The sequence below is a fragment of the Strigops habroptila genome, chromosome 5 (genome assembly GCF_004027225.2).
Source record: "Strigops habroptila isolate Jane chromosome 5, bStrHab1.2.pri, whole genome shotgun sequence".
Lineage (NCBI taxonomy): Eukaryota > Metazoa > Chordata > Aves > Psittaciformes > Psittacidae > Strigops > Strigops habroptila.
This window is the reverse complement of record NC_044281.2, coordinates 14,078,250-14,099,055: the sequence shown is the minus strand read 5'-3', so window position 1 is coordinate 14,099,055 and position 20,806 is coordinate 14,078,250. Positions and strand designations below refer to the sequence as shown.

Sequence of the window (20,806 nt, the reverse complement as noted above, 5' to 3'; positions counted from 1 at the left end):
CTCCCGGGGAAAAAACACGGCCTCTTGCACTGTTCTGCAGTTTTCAGGGTAGTCTCAAGCTTCAGGATGAAGTAAATCCCTTCTCTGCTCTTAAGGAATTGTTCTTCTGCAGCCCCAGAATTTTCCTCTAGGCAAATCTTAGACTTATTTCAAGATACCTGCTTGCAGGTATGCTCCACTTAAGCCTTATAATTTACTTGCAAATATTTGAACGCTCTAAGATACTTACTTGGTCTGGCTTGAACTACAAGTGCATGTTCACATCACCTGCTTTTTTTTTTTTCCTGGGAAATTTTCCTAGGGAGAATTGGCAGGATAGAGATATTTGCTGCTAGCTTATCACTTCTGTGTATTAGAAAACTCCTCAAAGTGCCCTGCAGTTGCTGTGTTTGTCAGGGACATAGCTTGCACTGGCACCCGCACAGCTTTTGTGTTCTCTTTTTCTTTATAGTTGCTTTCCCTTTCTGTATGTTTCGGATCTGCATGTGAAATGTGACACTATGAATCCTTCTGTGGTTTTCTGTCATGAAACAAATGTGGATTCCATTCCATTTGTCCAGGGAAGAGGAGGGAGCTCAGCCTCAACTCGTTTTTCTCTGTCTTTTGACCTGTCACATTGGTCCCCTGCTGAAGGCTGTGGAGTTGGAGAGCAGCACACAGTGCCCATGCCACAATTCAATCTGTGCTTCCCCCAGCCTGGTCCTGCCACTGGGGACTGGCAGGGGGTTCATTAAAGATGCAGAGGTGTCATAGGGTTTTTTCTGAAGTGATATATTTCTATCACAGAAATCTTGTTTGCTAATGGAAATTATTGGTTTTTAACAAAAGAGACTTGAACAATAAAAATGTTACTAGCTATGTTGAAAAAATGCCTTTCTGGCACACAGAAAATCCTGACCCTGAAGACATTGAGTTATGTGGATGCAGTGTCTTGCCTGTTTGTCTTGTGTGACCGCTGCTGCGTGCTTCAGAAAACTCATCGGGATTCCCAAAGGGGCGATTAGGAGAGTGACTTGCTGGTACAGAGGTTTCTGCCTGCTCTCCCTTTCAGGGCATGGCTGACTCTTCGAGGCTTTACCTCTCTTCTGCTTGTCAAAGGCTTTACTGTCTTCTGCTAACCTGATGCTAGTTGTTTTGATTCATACGTGTGTCCAGTTTATTAATTTCCTATTCTACAGAAGGCTTGGCCATACCGACACTTTGCAACAGTTAAGTTTCATGAATTGTTGTTGGTTTTTGATAAAGATAACATTTCCTTTCCTCAGTTTAAGCATGCTGCTCTTTTAATTGCACTGATGGGATGATGGCTGTTTCTCTGTTTATCTCTACCCCATTATTTTTGCATATTCATGTTTTGCTTGTTAGTTGAGGCCGCTTTAGACTGAGATGATCTCTTCATAATGATGGCTCATATTTAAGTTGATGTCGTTAATTTAAACCCTAAAAATACAGGAGCAGGTTTTGGATCATTCTTTCTGTTGTGCATTACCATACATGAAACGTGTATTTCATCTGCTGTCATGTCTTCTCTTTACTGATTGGGGTGTTGGTCTCAAAAGCTTTTCCAGCCACCTCCATTATGGACTCAGATAAGTAATGCACCTTCCATCAGCTCCCATGCCTTGATGGTCACCTCATGGTCAGTGTCCATTTGGCTTTGATAGGACTTCCAGGTTTTAATCCTTTTTTATTAAGATTACTGTGTGCTTGTCTACATATTTTGTGATTATTAGCTATGTGGTTAAGACCTCTACACCTGGACTGAGGGCCAGCTGCAGACACCCTGTTTCAGGGAAGGAGGAGAATTTTGATCTTGTTAATTAGTACCTTTCACACTGGTTTTCAGTTTAGTTTGTTGTAAAAGACAGCAAGGAACCCTTTGCTTTGACTCTTCTGAAACATAAATAACTTGTATGAAGGAGGTATTTCCATTCTCACAATTTCTCCTTTCATCGGGGTAGTATTTTATTCTGGGCACCATTTTGTTGGTGGTTGAGTGATGATACATTTGTACTGTCGCATGGACAGATGGAGAAGGGAAAGGAGAAGAAATGGCGGAGTCTTTAATTAGCTGTGCAGCGCCAGAGCATGCTTTTCCAGTGCGTCTGGGGTTTTATATAGGGTGTGGAGACTCAGCCGCTCGATGGATCCAAATTAGCAAAATTGTGTATCCACCGCCAGGGCGTTTCTATGGTAACTGTCTCTCAAATCATATATACAAACAGACCTGGCAGGGGGTATCACCATCTATTTGGTCTGTAGGAAGCCATCGGAAAAGAGGTGTTTTCAGGCTGCAAAAAGGGCTTGCGATGTAAATATTTTTTACTTTCTGGTAACTGGTGTAAGTTTTGGGATCAGTGCTGGGTGCTGGCTCAGTTCCGAATCTGTTTGTGTTTCTGCACATTGACTGGCAGCTGTTACTCCTGATAGGTGTGAGAGTGATCACCAGGAAACTCGCACGAGTTGCAAGTGCACAGTTAGCAGGCGCATCCTTTAGCTCAGAAACATCTTGCCGCTGCACATCATTAACACAGCCTATCTACAGCCGTGCAGGTAGACTGTATGCTACGTGGCTTTTGTGCTGAGCAAACCAAATTATGTGTTCATTTCTTTTCCGCTCATTCTTCTTCATAAAACAGCAGAAATCTGGAGGGTCTTCTCTCACTGGTGTACCTGGTGAATTAAGGGAAATCATCAACCTGATCAAATTATCAGCGTAAGAACAGCCGAAGTGGCTGTGACTCTTCACCTAGGTGACTCTATCTTTATAAATTCTCTCTACATGTCGCTTTTTCTGGTGAAAAAAAAGTGAATGAATGATCCATTTAGCTTACTGCCCTCTTTTTGAAATGTGGGGCAATTATCGTTATTTTTTGCTTGTCCAAAGTCAGGCACTGCTGAAGCATGGGTCATTTCAAATGGGAGGTGGTTAGTTCTTGGGGCCATCAGTTCCATGAGAGCTCCTTTCTGGTTTGAGTCTGATAAAGGGGAGTTAGCAAGAGGCCTGCACTAAATAATCTTTTTCACTTACAAGTATCTTAGATATTGCATGGTGTTGGTTGAGTGGCAAGGTGTACAATGGTGCTTGACTAGAATAATTCCTCAGCTTGCTTAGTAGCTTCAAGGGGTAGTGCCTCTCTTTGCAGTGGACCTTGGCTTATGTAATGGGTCTACAAGAGATTGTACACAGAAATGCTATGTGAAGGTAGGTAAGACTATGCCTGAGTGCACAACCTTTTCCATTGTAGAAGCTTATACATATCTTCAGTGAAAATGGAGTATTGTGCATAAATTACAGGACTGACAGGAATGTACTCTAACCTGTAGAATGTGAAAAACATGTTAATTTTTGTTTGTTTTCTCTTTTTACAGCCAGGCATTTGCCGAAAGCTTTGTGTGATTTATTCTTTTCTTTTTAATGAATTGTTAAAAATGTTTGAAAAGGCATTAAATCTTCCTTTCTGCTATTAATCTGTAAAAGGGGAAGGGGATTTTAAATGGCCTCTTAGTATATTGCTTTATAAAACTGCTGATTCTAGCAGCACCGGAATAGGAATACATACTAATGTAGGAAACACTGAAGGCAGTCAGAGCCCTCTGCATTTATGGAGGAAAAGACTAATAGCTCCATTTTAACAAGGCTCTTAACACTTTGGGCCATCAGCAGGCATTGAGTGAGTGAAATTGGGAGAGCTCCTGTGTGCTAAAAGCATTGAAGTTCACCATTTTGTACCCCAGTTGGAGCCTTCCTGATAGAATTGCACTCTCCAGCCAACTCCAGTTGCCATCTTGAAAACAAACCAAGCAGCAAGCTGGCATTTTGACTGAGTGCACTAATGCTTCACTTTTGAAATGGCACCAGAGCATGATAAATGCACTTAACTCCCAGCTGGATACTTAGCTTTGCAGTGGCGTTAGGGAAAGTTTCTACATGTGTGTTAAGAATGAAAGCAAAGCCTGTTTATATAACGTTTTATATTTGAGCAAAACACAGAAGAGGGGAAAAATCTGCAAAGATACTAAGATGCTAGCTTTGATTCAAGTAATTACACCACAGAAATCAGAAGGGGTGTGCTTAATTAGATTATGTCCTCATGTTACTGAATTCTAAGAGGAAGGCCAGCCAGGGAAGGAGTATCCCAGCTAGGACACAGACGAGGAAAAGGCTCTTAAGATTGTACCTGTTCTAAATAGCTCTTTGATAGGGAAGCCATTCTTGTTAGCAGTTATAAGATTATGTATGGGATTTGGATCTTCTTTGAGCCCCTGCCTTTCTTTTGTTGATTTTGGCGTGTCGCGGCATCATGTGTTCTCTGCTTATCATTTTGAGATGCATTGTTAGTAGCCGGGCTGCATAATTGATCTTCATCTCTAATTACTCTCCTCTCCACAGGTGCCTGGAAAAGGTCCAGATGGGAGCTCATACAATCTCCACTTCGAGGGGATGGAAAGGCAGTATGCATCCTTACCCAGGTACGGCACCGAGCCTCATACGCAGACTCTGATTCACCCTCCCTCCAGTGGGTGGGGAAATCAGCCCACAGCTATATCTGGCTCCAACATGAGAGATTATTTTGCAGTTTTGTCTTGCCACCTTATGCTGCTGATTTAGTGCCATCTTTATAACTGTACTCTTAATTTGGACTTTTGAATTCTTTTTTTTTTTTTTTAAAGGTTTTTCATTGAACATGTCAGCAAGAGTCATGATCCGCAGGTAGAGAACATGACATTGAGGAAGCTGGCTTTGCAGGAGTTATAACAGGTCATAGCAGCGCATAAATGACTGAGTTTAAATGCTCCATCCCTGGCAGTGTTCAAGGCCAGGTTGGATAGAGCCTTGGGTGACAAGGTTTAGTGTGAGGTGTCCCTGCCCATGGCAGGGGGGTTGGAACTAGATGATCTTAAGGTCCTTTCCAACCCAGACCATTCTATGATTCTGTGATGCAATCCTAGCTGCCATTGACAGAGTACTGCTGTGGAAAGCCTCCGCTACAGCAGCCGCAGGACTGAAGTCCCACTGCTGCTGCAAGGACTGACTAACTAGCAGTCCTGTTCCAGTAGAGCATCTCTGTGCTTTAACTGAACACTGTGGAAATGAGAGAGAATTCTCTGAGGGCTTTTTTTAATTTTTAATCCTTATCAACTCGATGAAGAGTAATTCTAGTCTGAAACCAGTGGGGCATAACAGAAAGGAAGCATTTCAGAGATTTCAGTCCCGTTTCTATGGAAGTTCTAATAGCCGAGTGTAAGATTTAGCAAGCCAGAAAGGGGAGCAAGAGAATGCTAGAAAATATAGTGGGAGGAAAACAAAAATAGAAAAATACTCCCCCTTTAGAATTAGAGGCCTGTAGAAGACCTTAGAGGGGTTGCCCAGTCCACTTCCTGAGCCTACAAACAAGGTAATTTGTAAAAGCTAAGCAAAAATAGCTATTTACAAGCAAGAAGAGATTCTTCATTGTGAAATAGTGCTGGCATTTAGGAAATCAGTGAATAGTTCCTTTTTCCTTCATTTTCCACTGTTTGCATTCGAAGGTGTCGCTGAAGAGATTGCTTGATAACTGTGTAATGCTGTGTCCAATTCCAGATGAAAATACAAAGATGTTTTTGGAAACCAATATATAGAGGCTGTCTCACAAGGCATCATTGGATGTTTGTAGGTATTTTTTAATGTATGTGGTTTCTAAACTAAAGGACGTGTCTGTAGTTTAGTTACTGCCTTCAAACAATGTTTGTGTCAGCCATTATTTTGGAAATTCATCCTGTGCAGTAGCTGGCTTTTCTAATAGAAGCCTGCTTTCAGGCAGTGTCTTGTACATATTTTCTAACTGACTGTGGGTATTCTTGCTCTCCTGGGTAAATAGCCATCTTTTTTCATAGTTCTCCAGTACTCAGGCCTCCTCTCATGTTTTTAGCAGTGATTTTTTCAGGTTAGTTAGGTGTAGTTTAATTATGCACACTCTTTTTTATCTATTTTAAATTTCAATTTTATCGAGTACTTCCTTGTGAATTACAGGAATAAATTAGCAATTGGTGCCCAGTGTAACTCTCTACAGCAATTTTCATATTCCTGTATCATGTCTCTTTTTATTCGTTTTCCCTTCAAGCTAATCAACCTTATTTTTTCAGTCTTTATAGAATGGAAATTTTCCAGTGAAGTCTTAACTCCCATCACCCGGAATACTTTTTATTTCACTGGTAGTCCTTTCAAGGATGACCAGAAGTGAGCACAACAATGCAGACGTAGATGTGTCCTTGCTTTACACAGCAGTGTTCTCTGTATTCCTTCTATCCTGTTCCTTTTCAAACCTCTGCATTCTTGGCATGTCTCCTAGGTGTGTGTACCTAGGGGGTACTCTGCACCCTGTGTTTTCACTGGGGGGGGGTTAGGTTTGTTTGGGATTTTGAGGCTTTTGTTTCAAATAGGTCTGTCTGAATCAGATCGTGAATTTCAGAGCGTTCTTCCCAAAACCAAGACTTGCTGGAAACATGACTCTAGCTTTTCTAACAGGTTTGAGTATTTAGCTGTCTGGGTCTCACCCTTTAGGAAGTCATCCAAACATTCAATAAGCTTTTGAAGATTGGTGTGAAAAGTGTCATTTCTCTCAGTGCCAAAGAAGATCATGCTGGAGAGTGAGGGCCTGCACGTCAGCAGGGCTGTGTGTGCTTTCTGACCTGAGCACTTGCACTGCTGCGCACAGGCCATGCATTGCTGGGTCTCCAGAGGGTTTCCTCCCTGGTAGGAGCAGAGCTTTTGGACAGTGCACCCTCGGGTGTGCCTGCAGTCCAGCAATCCACTGCTGCCTTTTATACTTAGGTTTTGTAAGTTTTGCAGTTTCATGTTACTGCAGTAATTAAGCCCTGGCAGTCACAAATGACTAGATTGCTACAGTGAAGTCTAAATCCAGAAGAAGAGGATGTAGTCTCATTGCCAGCCACTAATGGAAATGAGTGATTTCTTTTCTTCTGATGGCTGACTGCCCAGGAGTAGTAAAGGAATACAGGTAAAAACTACCCATTTTCCAACTTATTCTCAGTGGAGGATCCATGAATACTACTCTAATGGGCAGCATTATAAAAATAAGAGAAAGAAATAGGAAGTTAGAAAGAAACACAGAGGTAATAGTTCCTCGAAGAGCTGCTTTCTTCTCCCCAGCATTGTCCTATTAGCTCATGGTTTCCTGCCCGTGGGTTTATTCCTCTCCTTGTCTTGTCCTGTCCTGTCCTTATCTTGATCATAGAGTCATAGAATAGTTAGGGTTGGAAAGGACCTTAAGATCATCTAGTTCCAACCCCCCTGCTATGGGCAAGCATGCCTCACACTAGACCATGTTGCCCAAGGCTCTGTCCAACCTGGCACAAGTCAGGTAGATGATGTCAACTGCTCTGCCCCATCCATCAGTTCCGTAGGCCCATCATAGAAGGCCACCAAATTGGTCAGGCAGGATTTCTCCTTAGTGAAGCCATGTTGGCTATCACCAACCACCTCATTGTTTTTCATGTGCCTTAGCATGCTTTCCAGGAGAATCTGCTCCATGATCCTGCCAGGCACAGAGGTGAGACTGACTCCTCTGTAGTTCCCTGGGTCTTCCATTTTCCCTTTCTTGAAAAAGGGAGTTATATTACCCTTTTTCCAGGCACCGGAAACTTCACCTGACTGCCATGATTTTTCAAATATGATGGACAGTGGTTTAGCAACTGCATCTGTCCGCTCCCTCAGGACCCGTGGATGGATTTCATCAGGTCCCGAAAACCACTGAGCTACATTTGATGTGGACGTGGTATATAATTGTCTGCATACTTAGCCATTTAAGTCCAGTTTAATAAGAGGTACTTAAAGAGGCTTCAGATCAGAGTTGTAGATGCTGGGAGACAGATTCTTATTGCAATACTGTGTTGAGTCCAAGAGAATAGGACCTTTGCCTGCTGCTCTGGTGTGGCACACACAAGGAAAGAGAGGCAAGCGTTTGGACTGCAGCCAGGTTTCGCTGGATGAGGAAGGAGGAGGGGATCTGTGCTATGTCAGGAGTAGCCGGGACCTACACAGCAAAACTGTTCTGCTTACCTGGAAGCCAGCAGGAGATATGTCGGTGCGTGGATATGGACAAATTGAGTATGAGAGCTTTGGTTTTCCTCCCCACTGGGCAAGAAGGAGGAATGATCACCTGCCAAATAGCTTTATGAATGTCTGGTGCCGTTAAGGCACTACCCTGTTCCTGTGCGGAGGCACACCTCCTGCATGAGGGGGGATTGCCAGCAGCATCCAAACATATCTGCTCATAGGTTGTAAAAATCTAAGCTTTGAAACATCATTGCTGCTTTGCCCTTTCCCTTTTGTTTTGTATTCTGTTTTTCTCTGAAGCTGCTAATTTAAGCCTAGATATTAGGGGACAGATTCAGGTAATGTGTCTGTATTAACTGTGTCAAGTGTGCTTGCCTTTTCAGTAGATGCAGCAGCAAATCCACTGTCCCAGTCTCATTGAGCTCAGTGACACCCTTTTTGCCTCTCAGTGCAGGATCTACTCCTGTGTAAGGCTACATTTTTAATTAAAAGCTGAAAACAGGAGGCAGCAGCCTTTGGAGGAAGGCTTTGTATGTGACTGGCTTAATGAGTGGACAGCTGAGTTATGTAGTTAGGTTTCTGGGTAAAATAAAGCCAGTCTGTAGACTTCGTTTGGAAATGTCTAGAGAGGCAAACATCTGAATTAGATGATAAGTGGCTGTGGCAGGAGAGTGGCAGGTCTTCATCTCACACTGCATTGTGCTGCTCTGTCTGCAGAAAAGCAGCTAAGTGGGAAAGACAGAATGGAAGGCTTTGCAAGAGAGATATACTTCTCTGCACTCAATACTTACGTGTTGCCCTGGGGCTACGGCTAAGTACTGCTGAGTAGTAGTATTAAGCAATGTTAAATCCTCCTGCTTAGGAGAATGGCTTGATTCTTATATCTCTTAGCCTCTTCTTTTGGGAAGAGGAGCAGGGCAAGGGTATGAGAGACAAAAAAAATTTGTATTTTTTAAACTATTTTTAATGCCTGTTTTCTTGATGTAATACAGAATATTTTCCTGATGGAGCCATGGAACAGATATGATGCTGAAGCTGCTCTGTTTGTTCATAGTTTTATTTTTGAGCTTGCTTTTATGGAAGTCTGTCTTAATGTAAATCACAGTCTTGCCAATGGCAGCCTTGTTTGGAGAAATGTCGCGTTCGAGGACACGTTCTTTTCTGCGTTGATGGAAAAGCTGGCTGTGACCAAAAGCAGGCTGTCAGACACTGAGACAGGACACTGGTGACATGACGAGTGTAGATGAGAAAGCTCAGCCATCTTCCTGGTAAGAAATGCTGATTCCAAGGGAAAGCTAATGCTCCAGACTTTCTCTGGAATCCTCCTGTTATTGAAAAACATGCATCTTTGTCAAGAAAAGGGGTGGGGCTGGAAGGGCAGTAAGAGCATTAGAAAATAACTGCTAGCATGGAAAAATGAGTTCAGGCTGTGTAGATGAGTTCAGCTCTATTGCTGTGGCTGGGAGGAGACCACTAAGCAAACTGGTAATTGGTTCACAGGAATATGCTTCTTAAACATAACACGCATCGTAAAACTGGGAAATTTGCAAATGTATTAAGGAACTAGCCTTGCAGGACAGTGGCAGCACATAGTCTTGCCATGCTGGAAGCTTCTCTTCAGATTGACCATGCAACTTGCGCTTCTTAAGGCAGCAGCTAAATGCAGCGCATCCTCCATTCCTAGGTATGAAGCCAGAAAGGACAATTTTGATCACCTTATCTGAGCCCCTCAAGACCTTAATTTCTGCATCAATTTCTGTATTTTTGCATCAGACTAAATTTCAATTTTGATCTACAACATTACTTTCGTAAATGTATTTACAAAAGCATCTAACCTAGAGTTGAAATATCACATTGTGGAGAATTCATTGCATTCTACAGCAGTTAATTATTTTACTGTTTAAAAAGATTATGTTGGGTTTTTTTTCCCCAAGTCTGAAATAACCCAATTTCAGTTTCTAGATATTATGGTAAATATTTTCCTGCTAGGTTTTAAGAGCCAAGCCTGCAAAATGCCTCCCTTTCAGTATTTCTATGCAGAGGTCATTTATGTTATCTCTTAACCTCCCTTTCAATAAATTAAACAGATTGAGCACTTAGGTCTTACCCTATAAAGCATGAAAGCAGCATTGACTCAAGGGGCTGGAGTCCCCATGCAGTCAATTTATGAGGTCGCCTCTAGAGCTGAGTCAAAAATATTTCCAACTCTTTGGATCAAAAGCAAAGTTTCTGTAACATCTATTTCATGAAAAGATAAGGCTCCTCAAACAGAAGGAATGAATTGCTTAGCAAGTTTCATCAGCTATTTTTTGCATTTGAGTGCTTTTATTTTACTAACCAAGTTTATTTCAAAATGCAGGATTTCTGTAATTTAATTGAATCCCCAAAATGTCATCAGAAAGTGACTTGACACAAATCACAAGGAATTGTCTATTAAATAAGTCATCATTCACCATTGTCTAGCAGAATCTGAAATTAATATACTGACATTACTTAAATATGTATATAGTGTATTCTCCTGGTTAACAAAAAGATATCACAATTTTAGCACAGACTATAATTAGCTGTAAATCAACTTGTCAGAGCATTCCCAACCTATGGGAATTGACTAGGTGAAAAAGCAAGGTTTAAAATCAATTATTTAAATGAAAATTCCCTGCTTGTTGCTTTAAATCACAATTAATTTTTTTGCTGTAAATCCCTTTGATTTAACTTACTCCATCCCATATTGCAAAAAAAATCTATTCATTTTCTCATTTTGTATATTTGATTTACATTCCTCCTTGACATCCAACAGTATGTTACACAGCATTGACCCAGCAGTGCAGTCATGGTTATTGCCATCTGCTGAGGGATGTGATATCCTGATTGTTTTTTGATGTTGACCCTTCTGCACTGACAAGTGCCATGTGGTGGCACAGTGGTTCTCAGTAATGGTGACAGTGTTGCTCTGCCCCATAATACTGCTGCTGTTCTGCCAAGTTATCTTCCAGGGACCATCTTGGTGTTCAAACACTTAGTAACAGACTGCCACTCAGTTTTCCACTGTTCCTCCCTTCAGTTGACTTCATTACATGGCTCTACTAAATTTGGGGGGTTTTTTTCCTTTTTTTAGCCCAAAACTGTGCTTTATGTCAGGCAGAGAGTGGCGAGTGGCAATGCTGACACAGACTGCAGGTATCACAGGGAATGACATTGCTGCCTGTAGCACTGTTTAAATTGGAGATTCATTCACCTGGTTAAAAAGAGCATCTGCAGATATATTTTCATAAAGGGAGAGGGGAGAGATTGCCAAAACTCTAATGGCAGTGAAATAATTTATCATCCCAGTCCAGAATCACCAAAGTCATAGTCTGTCAGTGAAACCATGTTATTAGACATATATTATACAGTTACAAGGCAAACCTATTAACTTTTGATGCATAATATAATATACAGTATTTTTAGTAATGCCCAGATTTTCCCTCCAAAGTGGTGGAAAACAGTGAAGGGCAGGGTGATGGGAAAATGTTTTGTAATTCAGGTACCTAAAAAAAGCCTGTATTTTCCCCATTCCTCATATTGATTAAAATTAAGAGAAGAGGCTCAAGAGAAAGATTTACGAACCAATTGTAAGTGGTCTTTTTTTTTCATTTTCAATGTAATTTTTTTTTTTTTTTTAATATTCCCATGACATAACTGCAAAACTAAAAAGACTTGATAATTTGGAGTCTTAAATAGGATTAGAACTAAGTATGGTGCAAAAATGAATGGCTCACCTTATTTCATCATCCTAGTTGTGAAATATAAGTAATATTCCAACAGTATATTCTATGGTATACTTGATTATTAACTTTCTTTTCTGTTTTAATCATCTGAAGTAATATCAGTAACTCAGGGATATTTTTAAAATATTATTGACAGCTGTACTTTCATTGAAAATGCAGCAAAACCCATGTCTGTCTGTATCTTCCAATGTGGTCTCATTTTAAACGAAATATGTGTATGGTTTTAATTGGGTTTTAAGTCCAGGCAGATGAATTTAGAATCAGTTTTAATGGAAATACTGGTCCTACTCAAGGACCTCCAAAATATGTTGCAATAAACCAGGCAAGATGAAATACAAAGAAAAAAGAGGATTCTTATGTCCTAGAGCACAAGCTTGGGAACCAAGCTGATGGGCTCATTAAAAGATTAGCTTAAATCCAATATCAAACAGTTTAAGATTTGCTTAACTAACTTTACTTAACTCTGAAAGATAATAAAACTGATTGCTGTGGAAACTGCCCAGGGTCTCTGAGATGTCAGGGAAGTCATTGTCCTACAAGGACAGAGTCCAAATCCATAGCAGGACACCAGATTTGTGATACGTACGTGCAGCTGAAAGCTGGAAGTGCTCTATTGCAGCTTGTTCTGTTTCAGTTTCAGTTACGCTGCTGCAGTATGCCATGGTGTAAATATCACCCCCGTGTCATATGTGAACTCTGAAGGCTGTTTTTGTGTATGGTGTCAAGACGTGTTTGTCCAAAAATGTGCAGAGGTCATAAATAACCCGTGTATACCTTCTACAGAAAAAGTCTCAGGCACTAAAAGCAGAGCAAGTAAGAGAGGGTCAGTGTACTGAAGATGTTTCAAAAAATAGTCTTAGTGTCTTTCCCTAAGAATTAGCTGAAAGGAGGAAAGAAAACTGTAAACGGGATCACAATTACAGAAATCTCTACGGTGAATTCAAAAGGGAGGAGATGTGGTTGTAAAACATATGTCCAGCTTTCTAATAAAATAGAAATATCACTTGAAATGAACAGGATGCCTCTATCCAAGCCAAATTAAGTCTGAATACTGAAAAAGTATACTTCAGAAAGTCAGAAAGGTCAAGGTTCATGGCTGGCGGGCCACCTCTATAATTTCCATGGGAATACCTAAAGAAAATTTTCCAAAGAAAATGTCTGCAACAACTGGGACATAGCTTGAAAAAAACCACTAAAAGCCAGATGTCCCAGAAGAATACTTTGAGAGTGTAGAAGGAGGCAGACAGGGATGGGTTTTGTCAATTTTTCTAATAAGTCAGTCAACTCCTCATAGCGAAAAGCCAGTCAATGAAATATGGAATAGTTTAAAAGTCAATTAATATTTTGAAACTAAACAGCCAGCCTTTTGCAAGGAGATACTGCTGGAGAAAATAAAAACACTTTCAAGTGTCACATTTACAAAAAACATGGATCTGGTGTGGATTTTAGTGTATAACCAGGCATAAGGACATACCACTCAAACTGAGGGCACCAAATTCAGCTTAAAAATACAGGAGATGGAGAAAAATACTGCCTTTGAATAAAAGGGCTTGAATTAATATTATAAAATTTAATGAAGTCTTGGAGACATTGCTTCAGAAAAGAAAGCTGTATTAGCTATGCCTCCAGTGAGTAAAAGAACAAAACAACTGTTAGGGAAGAAAATATTAATGAAAGAAAGAAGTGTCAGTACAAAATGGTTAGGTTGAGATGGAGGATCTGCGGAAAAAAGATAAGTGAATGCAAATTAAAAAGAAGCTGATCAAATTCAAAACCAAAAGCATATAGCCCATAGAATGCATCAACAGAGTGATGTGCTGAGTGAAACCTGGGGAATAAGATGCGTGCTACAAAATGCAAATACGTCCATTGCATTGTTGAGATGGATATTGAAACTGCTCAGGAGACCAACAGGCAGGGAAGCTCAGTTGGCTGCTTTATAGGTATGAATATTTGGAATAAAAATGTTGCTGCTTATGTTAGGTTATAATTCAGAATTGATCAAAAAGTGTGAACTCTAGGCTGCAAAGGTGAGGAAATAAGATTTTCTTTCTGTGAGAAAGTGCACTGTAAAATAAGACAACTTCACTGCAGTTCTTGACTTCGGCTTTCCCTTGATAAATAGGCCTGGAAGTGTGGCTGAAAGACATTTGTCAGGGAACATGCTTTCAAAACAGCTAACAAAGGAGAAATGTAGGAAGCCAACAGCATCAGGCATAAATATGTATGTTTTTTGAGGATGTTGGATCAGGATTATCAGGATTTTTTGAGTGAGCTTCCTGCAGTGCTTATAGCATTGTGCATGCACCTCCTGTATGTCCTATCACTGCTCAGCTAGCCTCCTGTAAGCAAACAGCAGCTTTGAGATCACACCAATCACTCAGAGGCAGGCTGCAGTTAGTTCTTCACAATCCAGCCAATTCCTTTGTCTCCATCCAATCTTTGCAAAGCAGGCTCAGAAGAGAAACAAACAAACAAACAAACAAAACCAAACGAACAGGAAAGATGTTAAAAAGAACAAGGAAGTTGCACTATCACAATAGCAAGTTTCAAGTTTCTAATAACAAACCATTTGAAGGGAGTCAGTTATAGGAAACAGGAAAGGAGATAATGATGGTAAAGTAGGAAAGTGAATTGTATGTGGACAGTCTGCATGCTGCAAGGTAATGGCACGCTGTGAAATCTTAAGACCTCAAATATAGTTCTGGGTTCTTTAACAAACACACAGGGACAGGGTTGTGAGCACTCAGTGTGCCACCCACCAAGGAATAAGAAACAGGGCGGGAGAGACGGGAGCCATACAGGAACACAAGGGCAGTGCTTTAAGCAGACCTGCTGTTGTTTGTTATCCTTGGTGAAACCCTGCCTTGTGAGGAGAGAGCTTGTATATAACTTGGTGATTAGAGGAAAGAGGTATCTAATTTGGGATTAAGAGAATCACTGAAGAATTTAATAGTAAAAACAGTTGCTAGAACAGCTGTTTCAACACAGCTCATACAATTGGCAGCCAAACTGCTTCCATTTTTTAAGTAGGTGACATATTTAATTTCTCCGCACAGAAGTTTCTTAAACATGTATCAAGAGAATATTCTAAATTCTAAAAGGTTTTGTCCAGCTTTCTGTGCCCATATATTCACCTAAGGCTTTTATGTTGCTTTTCAACTGTAACACTTTAGAAAGTCGTGCTTTGTCTATGTTAATCCATGTTGAGTAAGACCTTACTCTGCAAATACAAGCTACTACGAGTCTGATCCATGGAGCAATCCATGGTTGTCTTCCTACCAACTGTAATCAGCAGTAGCTTTAGACTGAAATGCAATCACTGTTAAAGGATATTCCTTAATTTCTTTCCTGTCTGTGTCAGTCTGATAGTAATTTCGTAAACTATGATTAGGACTTCTTCCCCCCAGGAACTCTACCCACCAATGTTAGCAGTCTCTCCATATTTTGGAGATCCTAGAAAAAGGAATATATGCTCTATATGTTCTCCAGCCCATCTCATCTTACCACAGATATAAGTGAAATAAAAGTAGGACTTTAAAATGAGTGTAATTCAAGGCTGTTGAAGAATTGCAAATGTTCAGATCACTAGCAGTTATGGACCAGTAACTTTAGAGCAAGCATGGAGCTAAAACTGCTGTTGTACCTTATTAGAAAAAATTAAGTCCTGCTTTCTTAAGAATCTTTACCCTCATCTCAGGCTTGGAAAGGTTGCATTGTTCTAGCATTCAATAGTTATGTAAATTAGTGCTAATCTTGTCACTTAGCACCTATTCGAAATTTTCTACTAGAACAGCTCTTTAAAATATGGCATAAACAAAGCACAGGATGCACAGTGATACTATTCTTTTGTTGATGCTTATTTGGGAAAATCTGCATAAGCTACTGAGCGTCTTTACTACAGGTAAAGGTTTTCCTGGATATGCCAGAAACATGCCAGCAAAACTTTGTAGGCATGTGATAGGTGTTAGTGCATAGGCCACTAGTCAGACTTTCAGCAAGTTTTATTTTGAAAATATATTAAATACCCCAGTGCATATGCTAAAAACTTAACCACACCTTTATGGTAATGGTCTTTGCTCTACTCAAAAACTTTGTCTGCCAAATGTAACTTAATCTGGCTACAGAGATATTGATAGAACTCATACCTTCTGCTGGCTTCTGTCTGGTATTGCTGTGGCCTCTGCTAGTTCTGCGCGAGCAGATGGGATCCTACAGCTGTTTGAATAAATATTAGTTTTAAAGAGTTATTCTGCACTGATTAACCATTCAATGAGGGGGGAAATGGCAGGGGAGAGAGTGCCTCAGGAATCTCTCTGTTTCAGGCCTTTTGCCCAACAGGATTCATTTAAACGTTTAAGCGATGATGAGGTGAGGAGCCATGTAAACTGGAAGCTGTTCCTCAACTCACCATCTTTTGTCCATGCACAGAGTAATTGATAGCTTATGCGCCTGCAACAGCTGAAAAAACGGAGCAGAACATGCAAGCACGTCCACTGTATAACATACGTGGGAAGCAAGAGGAGGAGAGTGTTAACTTTAATACAAAGTGAATTATCTGGCATTTTTGTTCCACTCCAGATGTAATTCAGCAAGGAGATTGGATCTGTGCATTAAATAGTCTGAGACAGCACCTTGGAAATTGGCAGCCAGTTCCAGCCATGGAGGATGGTAAATGTGGTGAACAAAACCCAGCCCAGGTTATCAAGTAAAACCCCGAGCCTATAGGGGTCCTCGGGTGCAGAGTAGCTGGCACTTTTCTTCATTTAAAGAAGAAAAATAGTCTTAGTTTTCCAGGTGAAGGGAAGTACTTTGAGAGAGTACACTCTGTTGTAGATCATGACAAAATCTGGCAAGCAGAACCAATCTCAGCAGGATTTCACAGTTGAAAATCCATCTGAATGGCTTTTTGCTTGGATCTAGGTGTTAGCGTATTGTTGTACATACCCATGTGTCACCAGGCTTTGGTCCCTCATTTAGCATTTTTGTTATGAATTTTGGCTCGATCTGAGATGCTGTGTTTACTGAGAACTGAGATGTCTTCGGTATAAAAAGAATGTGTTTTTAGAAGCATGGTATTATCAGTTTTTCCCCTTTGTTTTGCTTTCTTAAAGAGGTAGTAGTGATATGCTTTTGAACTGCAGTCAACCACCCAAAACAATAGCTGGGATAAAGTGAGTGGATTGAAGGACATAATAAATCTTTTTTTCCAAAGATCCTCAAACAACAAACACTCCTTATACGTTCAGCAATTAAAGATTTCCAAAATCAGTTAAAAGCTTTAAGGATTCCAATAGCTGCGCTCAGAAAGCACGACTTTGCCGCGCGTACTGTTTCTTACTGGGTGATTCTGGTAGTCCTCTAATTAGCTTTGTAGGGGTGTCTGAAGGCATCTGGATTTCTCACTGTCTAGGGAATTAGGCTGAATTTCAGCTGCCTGAATACACCCATGCTGGTTTAGAGCATTTTCCATAAGGATCTCTTCACTGTGTGGTGTGCAGCCTCCTCTGGAATGGCGAGTGGAAGCAGCTCGGAAGTGCAGGCTGTGCTGCGGTACTGACTGTGCCATGCTTTGTGGCAGAAAGCACGGAGCAGATTGGTTTGTAACGAAAGGGAATTAAAAAAGCCGAATTCAATTAGTCAGTTGAAATTGAGTTGGGGTTTACAACTTGAATTTTTAGGCCCAGATCCATCAGAGCACTTAAGCACCTGCTTTACCTTGAATACATTTTGCTTTTCAATAGCAGTCATTTGCCTAGCTATCAGAGGCCTCCAGGAAACCTGGACTTCAACATGCAGTGTAAAGCATGGGGGAAGGACGGCAGACAGTCAGTGGTACTTAGAGAAATTTCACTTTTTCACTCACTGCACTTTCTGTGGTTTAAATAATGCCTCTTTCATGCTTCCTTAATGCAATGGTTTTTGTTAAATACCCTGTAAATAATAGCAAGAAAGGTTATTTAATGAATAATCTGACTTTTTCTTTGAAGAGACTTGTTACTGATCTTAACCTGGAATCTCTTTAGTATTACTGAGGGGAATAACAACCTTAATGTCATTTTGGTTTGATTTCTTTGTGTGAAAGGCTGATAGCTATCCCTTCTCTCTCGTCACCAAACATCTGAAAAAAGCTTTGTTATTGAGAGATTACTGCAGTGTTTCTTGGTTTTACAGAGATTTCATCAGAAACATTTCGCTTGTAATGGACAATGGGAAACGTTCAGCTGTCCATTATTACACTTCTTTGTACACAGTCTAAAAATATAAATGGAAATTATAATTACATCTGTAATTCTGGGTCCCAGCTGAAATCACTTTAATCCCAGTGGTGGGGGGGATCAATACAGAACCCTTAACCCTGATCTTTTCCTCCTTAGACATTTCATTTTCAGTTGTACTAGTTCCTACCACAAGTTTTGTAAGTTTTTCAAGGGACTTTAGTATACAGAGACCATTTTGCACCCTCAGAATGGTATTGCTGCTTTGTGCTTTTCTTAGAAACTGTAATGTTCTTCTTGAGTAATGGTTTATATTGTAGGTGTTTGTTATGATATGAAATTTCTCCCTTTTACTTTTTGATCATGAAAAAAGAGCAGGTTTTGAAATGTTACAAAGTTCTTAAAAAGAAGATCCCATTTTCCTGGAAGTAGAATTACACATATTTTTGTTAAAGAGGAACCCAAGTCAGCATTGAAGTTTTAACATTCAGGTTTGTAAAAGACATCTTTCTCAACTAACCACAGGCTCTCTGTACTATATTGTGCTTTTTGCCTATGGGATTCAAATATTAGGCCTGTCAAGGTAAATATTATTGTTGTTGGGGGGTTTTTTTATATCAACATCTTAAGACATGCCATCGAGTGTTTTCTGTTTCTGAAACCTGCACCCTTGTGCAAACCTGGATTTAGACCAATACTCAAATTAGTTTGAGTTAGTTTCTGGGGAGAGGAAAGGAGAGATTGCTTTTATGCTGTAAGGCCTATGCAAACTATTAATTGTCCACTAATTACAGGTTCCTCTGAAGCATCTGGTTCTGGTAGCAGTCAAAGACATGATGCTGCAATTCAGGGCACACTCTGCTACATTGCCCCAGTTGCCACACTATTAGTGAATGTAGATGTGACATCCATGTAGCAGAGGTGTGCTATTCAGCTGGTAGAATGTCTTGTTTCTTAGTAATTGCATATACGTACCCCTCTCTAGATCATGATCACTCAAAAAGTGGCAAACTAACTGCATTTTGGTCAGTCTTTTCTCTGAATACCTGAAAGACACAATTGAAAAGGAATGTTTCCACATGGAGTGAGGCATTTCGGCAATCCACATCTAGTACTCAAGCTATTTATTTGCTCTATAAGGCTGTCAGGCCTTAACTTCCTGACTTCATTCCAGGATACAGATGTCTCATTCTCTCTGTGCCCTCACCTCGCCTTTTGGATACCATTCTCCAATACAAGAGCCTAATCCAAAGCTCATTGAAATGCTTCCATTGACATCCAGAGGCTTTGGCTGAGGCCGGATGAGTCTGGGGCACAAAGTTCCTCACTGCATGGAGTTATTCCCTCTTGTCAGTTTGGTATCTAGGCAGAGCATGAATCTCTTTCCATCTTCATTTCCCTCTGAAAAGTATCTTGATGGTTTTTTATGAACATGCCACTTCAAGTCTATTACACTGCACACTGTGCAAATACTTAGAATGATAGTGTAGTAGTGACCTTTATTGTTCATTAGTGAATCAGCAGCCTAGCTTACTGTGGCTTTACATGAGCTTTATAAATTGGTTGTTATTTTCAATGATGATTCCCTTGATTTGAACATACTAGAGCAAAGATAATTGGTTGATTCATTATGTAAAAGATTGTTTCAAGTTAGAGGGTGTATTTATTTAATTTTTCTTCCCCCGTGAAACAAATTGAGACATGCTGTCTGGAATCTTTGCCAGGTTCTCACCAGGTTCAGATCAGGAAGTGCTATTGCTTCTCTTTTTTCTCAACTGATAGCATGTAGTAGACTTACTAGGCCGAGCAGAGGTACATCTCTGAATGTCCTGGTGTCCATCATAATGTAAGCTGAAGCTACTGACAACATCATGTCTTGCACAAAAGATTCTGCTGCACATGGTAGTCTTTGACACATGATGTATATATGTGTTCAAAAGAAATCAAAGTCTATACTTGGTGGTGCTGTCCAAAGCCTCTCTTTATCTCAGTATTGGCTTGCCCTTATCTTCCTACTGCTGTGCTGTCACCTCTCACAAAGGTATCACTAATTGCCAGCTGTTGGCATTGCTTTCCCATTGCTCAAGGATGCAGTGTTTTGGTGTGTCTTAAAAGCATTCTTTTTTTCTGTCTTCTGCTGTGTGCTCTCTCTTCCAGCTTCAGCATCCTGATATCTTCTGTTCTGGGTACATGACTAAGCTGATATAACTGTGTTGTCACAGGCTGTGCTTGCTCTCTCTAGAAGGTTGGTGTGCTCCAAGAACTTTGCTGTTGCAAATTATATCTTGTCGTCTGGCGTGCAGCATGGTGTGCAGATGGCACAGAAGAAATTTGTTTAGAAGCTACATATCTCCTCTATTACAAGTGTTGGGGGGGATGCACACAGATCTGGGGTATTGATGATTGCATCAGTTCCCAAAGAGCAAAGGACACTGCATGCTCAGTGACCTTGCTAGTAAGTCCTGCTGGATGCATGGCGCTGCCCCTGACCAGAAATGTTTGGAGGAAAATCACATAGATCTGATGGTGATGGTTTTAAACTAAAAGAAGGGAGATTCAGGCTGGACATGAGGAAGAAATTCTTTACAATGAGGGTGGTAAAATACTGGACCAGGTCACCCAGAGAGGTGGTGGATGTGCCATCCCTGGAGACATTCAAGGTCAGGCTGATGTGGTTCTGAGCAACCTGATCTAGTGGAAGATGTCCCTGTTGTTCATTGCAAGGAGGTTGGACTAGATGACTTTGAAGGTCTCTTCCAACC

At 40.6% G+C, this 20,806-nt stretch overlaps 1 protein-coding gene across 1 annotated transcript in view; it reads left to right on the top strand.

The window, feature by feature from the left end:
- Positions 1-20,806, top strand: part of PARD3B (par-3 family cell polarity regulator beta) — a 416,125-nt gene that overhangs the window by 380,004 nt on the left and 15,315 nt on the right. Inside the window, exon 22 of the mRNA XM_030485475.1 lies at positions 4,394-4,473. Coding sequence (XP_030341335.1) covers positions 4,394-4,473 — 80 coding nt within the window. The remainder of the gene's footprint in view (positions 1-4,393; positions 4,474-20,806) is intronic.